Consider the following 5,251-nt stretch of genomic DNA (forward strand, 5'->3'; position numbering starts at 1 on the left):
TGCGAAGAAAACATTTCAGCAGAGGGAGTTGGGTGGTGGGTGGCTGTCAGCTGTCAGACGTGCACGCTTGTAAACATAACAGAGTTGCTGGGTAAAAGTCTGTTCAATGAGTAAAGTTTAAGCTTTTCTAATGTGATTTCTTTAACTTGAATTTAGCCACCGACACACGATGGGGCACATTTTGGTAGATTTTTTACATATGAAGTGTTACGTCGGTTTCGGTGGTTTAGCACTTTTATTTGTTTAGAAATTGTGCCTCAAGCTCGGCCTCTCTGACAAGCTCCTATGAAGTTCACCATGAAATCTACGAAAGTTTCACTTCATGTTACCGGCTCAAATCTCTCTTTATAATTTCTCGATACGGGGTACACAATGTGAATGTGTTGGTAAATTTCTGACTAGAAAGCCTTATATGGACCGTTTTTTCTCTTTGTTTTATGGTTATATTCTGTTCTTGTTAATTTAAAAGTGTGAACTTTTTCTATAAAAGTTCAATTCAATTTGTTAAACGTGAAGGAAAAAATCACGCGTTCAAATAGAATACAAAGAACAAGAAAGCAAGAAAGAAATGTCGAATGACAGTCCGGTTAGGGTAACGTCATGTTTTTCCATCGTGCCCCTAATGTTGGCATTTCAGCACATTGGCGAACGATTAGTAGTTAGTCTATGATTACAGCTTCTAAAAAGCGTTTAAAAGTTTAATAGGAAGTGATCCTTTCGCGGCCCTTCTTGACAGAAAAGGTCCTACTTGACAGCTCGTTCCACACCCTTACCAAAAATCATGACTTTTTGAGTTCCAAATCCCACTTTTCATACACGCAAAATCCTGATAACACAGATCTGTGTAAAAAAATTACACAGGTTGTTGAACATGTTCTAGCTGTCAAAACTGTGTAAATTTTCAACACAGATCTGTGTAAAAAGTTACACAGATTTTCGATCAGCTTCCCTTTTAAATCTGGGTAAAAAGTGTTGGCATTTTTTCAGCAGTCAGAGCAACCAGCAACTGCTCTTTGCTAACTAGCAAAGATGGTGGGTAATTTTTCTAAAAAATATTACATGATTTGCTTTTATTAAACAAGTCAACTTTCCAGATAGCGGACCTGTTGCACTGGAATCGATGCCGTATCCAAGGAATTGTTAGTTGGTCAAGAGTCGGCGGATGTTGGTAAGAAAATTATACTTTATATTCACAGTCTTACCACAGACAAACAGACGTGACTCTCCATACATTTTTTTTGAAATCCATCGTCCTTCATCAAACCACCATATTACGACGACGCCAGCGCTGCCTGGTGAGCTGATGCCGAAGCGCAGCCCAAACATACCAATACATACCCATTACTGTCATGTGTCATGTCAATGTATGCGTGAGACAATCAAGCCCTAACGATTGTAAACATCAACAGCTGATTGAAATAATTTTATTGTTGCTGATCGTCAGTACTCGATGGAATGGAAATAAAAATTAACACCGACGGCCGAAGATGACGGTGGGTCGGTTCCGTTTTCAATGGCAGAACCTCATGAGCCAAATCATGCGGCAGCACCAGCAACGACGCACCAGAACCGCAACGACAGATACCAAACCACTGGTCCTCTCCGTTCTTTCCAATATTCCTTCTCCACTGAAACCTCGAACCATTACACCTGATACCATCTTCAACAAGAGGTCACGAAAATACCAGTAGTGGCCGCCGAAATAGAAAAATCCAATTCAAATCTACCGGAATTGATCCCCACGATGGGCGTTTGGAAACATCCGCATGGAGCGCGTCCACGGCGCAGTTAAGTTGCGCCAAACAAATATCAAAAAGCGGCAAATGAGGCGAGAAAAGTCGCAAAGTTTCCAAAAAACTTTGCCGAAAAATTTACTTCGAAACAGTTCAACAGAAACTGAACTGTGAAAGAAGATTGTGGTCGCAACATCGCCAAAAGGCCAAACGAGGCCAGACGACCAGCAGCAGCAATCTGAGCAGCAGTCCACGAAGGATAAGCAGGTTGCTCCGAAGGAGATGACTCCACCACAGGATCCGTCTTCCTCCGCAGTAGCGGGCGCCTCAACAGCAGCCTCGACATCGGTAGGCCTACAGGGTTAATAGTTGGGCAAAAGCGGAAAAAGGTATGTCCTCACTAGTCAGCCGCTCATCTGACCCTGACCGAGACTGCCCCAATCTTGTCCCGCAAAGCAAAGATTGTGGGCCACCGTTAAAATTACTGAATTCCATCATATCTGTTTTGACTTCATTTGCTGCCACGTGCTCACGCTCAAATTTACAACAACAAAAACACATCACACACACTGAGGAAAGACGTACGAGCTGTCACGACAGCAGCGCCATCAGCACCGGGTGAGTGGATGCCGAAGCTAAAATGCATTTGAAATAACCGTTTTTGGCTCGGTTATTGAAGGACGATGGTTCCGCACTAGAGTGTCCCGTCTGTTTGTCTGTGGTCTTACCCTAACCTAACTTTATATTTTTTCATAGCGTTGATTGAATGAATGATGTCAATGAAGCCAAATTCCTGCGTCCGAAAGCCTAGATGTGCAGGCCTTGAAATGGAACGCTCTGCCAGGAACGTATACATCGCTCCAAGAAAACTAGATCACTTTCCGGGACCAAACTAGCTCCAACATCGTCCAATATTCAATTCAATAGTTGTTGCTGAAGCAGATGACCAGGCGAGCAAACCCCCCGGTGATCTAGATCATTCGTTGATCTCTCCCTCAACCTCGGGCGTGTCAACGGAGTTGACATATAAGAAGGAGAGAAGAACGTCAATTCGTGGAAAGCAGACAGTCATTCGCTGAACAACGATAGATACTTTTGGGACTCTTTTGATCTTTATTAATTCGCTTACCTAACATTTGCGGTCATATAGATAAGTTGGGTGAAAAATCATCTGTGCTCAACTAAATCTGCTAGGTTTAGATTGTAAGTAAGCAAAATCTGCATTTAAATGAAACTTACTAACCTTATGCGCACAAATTAGGCTCCGTGCCCCTCTTATGACTAAATAGCTGTACGGTGAACCAAAGTTGGTTTAAGGACTATAAATTGTAAGTCTCTGCTATCAAACCTTTGAACTATGTACTAATAAACAACATTTTCAGCTTTAAGCTTACTCCAAGAATCATCTCGAGTTTGACTAAAAGAGGTCCGACATAAACCGGTTCACACCCTCAGCAACAAACTTAAAGAATTTATACATGCGATGTCTGACCTACGAAGGAAAGGTGAGGTTAGAATTCCCGCCCTGGACGAAAACAAATCGTCGAGTTCGAGTTTTGCTAGAGCAACATCTTCAGCAGAGACAGCGTTGCTACTCCGACGCCTGGAGGAAGAAAAATAGATCCAAGAACGCTTGCTGATTGAAAGGAATAATCTGGAAAAGCGTCTTCATGAAAGGGCGATTAAGGAGGAAAGAGAACGGGAATATCGAGTTCTGGACGAAAAACAACGGCTGGAAAAAGAATTCATCGAGCACAAATATGTCTTTTTGCAAACCAAAATCGCTCGTGAACGGAGAACAAGCTTCAGTTCTCGGAGCAATCCTAGCTCAGTCGGACCAAGGTTGGAAACCCTGACTCTGGAGGAAGGTGTAGTGGGAGGAATTCCCGGCACTACTACCACGTCAAACATCGGTACCACGCTCAGGTCGACACCAGCTTCGATTCCGATTACTGCGGTGGAATCGTCGTTCACAAGCACGACAAGCATTGCAGCCCTTTATCCAGCCTTAGAATTTCACCCACCCCCGCCCGCTCCTGCACTGAATCCGGCTGGCACAGCAGCGAAGCCGCAGCTCGCGGCTTGTAGCCTAATCGCACCTGCTCCTGCACCGATTCTGGCTGACACAGCGGCAAACTCATCGGCCCAGTTCTCGGAGACCAATTTGTTCCTGCCTGCTCTTGCGTCGATATCAACTGGCACAACGGCCGCCTCATCGGCCAAGGTTTCGGCAATCAGTGTGATTCTGTCCGCTCCTGCACTGGATCCAGCTGGCACAGCAGCGACGTCGCAGCTTGCGGCTTGTAGCTCGATCGCGCCTGCTCCTGCACCGATTCTCGCTGGCATAGCAACAATCTCATCGTCCAAGTTGTCAGCGACCGATCTGAACCTGTCCGCTCCGGCTTCAATCCCGACTGGCACAGTAACAGCCTCAACGACCCAGTTCTCGGCTACAAATCTGATCCTGCCTGCTCCTGCGTCGATCTCAACTGGCACAGCGGCAGCATCATCGGCCAAGTTCTTGGTGAACAATTTGATTTCACCTCCTCCTGCACCGGATCTGGCTGGCACAGCGGCGACGCCGCAGTTTTTGGATGGTATCCTGGTCGCGCCTGCTCCTGCACCAATTCCGGGTGGCACAGCGGTAGCCTCATCGGCCAAGTTCTTGGCAAGCGATTTGATTCTGCCTGCTCCTGCACCGGATCTGGCTGGCACAGCGGCGACGCCGCAGTTTTCGGATGGTATCTTGGTCGCGCCTGCTCCTGCACCAATTCCGGATGGCACAGCGGTAGCCTCATCGGCCAAGTTCTTGGCGAGCGATTTGATTCTGCCTGCTCCTGCATCGGATCTGGCTGGCACAGCGGCGACGCCGCAGTTTTCGGATGGTATCCTGGTCGCGCCTGCTCCTGCACCAATTCCGGATGGCACAGCGGTAGCCTCATCGGCCAAGTTCTTGGTGAACAATTTGATTCCACCTCCTCCTGCACCGGATCTGGCTGGCACAGCGGCGAAGCCGCAGTTTTCGGATGGTATCCTGGTCGCGCCTGCTCCTGCACCAATTCCGGATGGCACAGCGGTAGCCTCATCGGCCAAGTTCTTGGCAAGCGATTTGATTCTGCCTGCTCCTGCATCGGATCTGGCTGGCACAGCGGCGACGCCGCAGTTTTCGGATGGTATCCTGGTCGCGCCTGCTCCTGCACCAATTCCGGATGGCACAGCGGTAGCCTCATCGGCCAAGTTCTTGGCAAGCGATTTGATTCTGCCTGCTCCTGCATCGGATCTGGCTGGCACAGCGGCGACGCCGCAGTTTTCGGATGGTATCCTGGTCGCGCCTGCTCCTGCACCAATTCCGGATGGCACAGCGGTAGCCTCATCGGCCAAGTTCTTGGCGAGCGATTTGATTCTGCCTGCTCCTGCATCGGATCTGGCTGGCACAGCGGCGACGCCGCAGTTTTCGGATGGTATCCTGGTCGCGCCTGCTCCTGCACCAATTTCGGATGGCACAGCGGTAGCCTCAT

The 5,251-nt window shown here is 47.9% G+C and overlaps 1 protein-coding gene across 1 annotated transcript; it reads right to left on the reverse strand.

Annotated features, from left to right (window-relative positions):
* Window positions 1-4,183: 4,183 nt before the first annotated feature.
* Window positions 4,184-5,251, reverse strand: LOC119769643. Its single transcript, XM_038262890.1, has one exon. The coding sequence runs from the start codon at window positions 5,249-5,251 to the stop codon at window positions 4,184-4,186; it is 1,068 nt and encodes a 355-aa protein (XP_038118818.1).

The sequence above is a fragment of the Culex quinquefasciatus genome, chromosome 1 (assembly GCF_015732765.1).
Source record: "Culex quinquefasciatus strain JHB chromosome 1, VPISU_Cqui_1.0_pri_paternal, whole genome shotgun sequence".
NCBI classification, from domain to species: domain Eukaryota; kingdom Metazoa; phylum Arthropoda; class Insecta; order Diptera; family Culicidae; genus Culex; species Culex quinquefasciatus.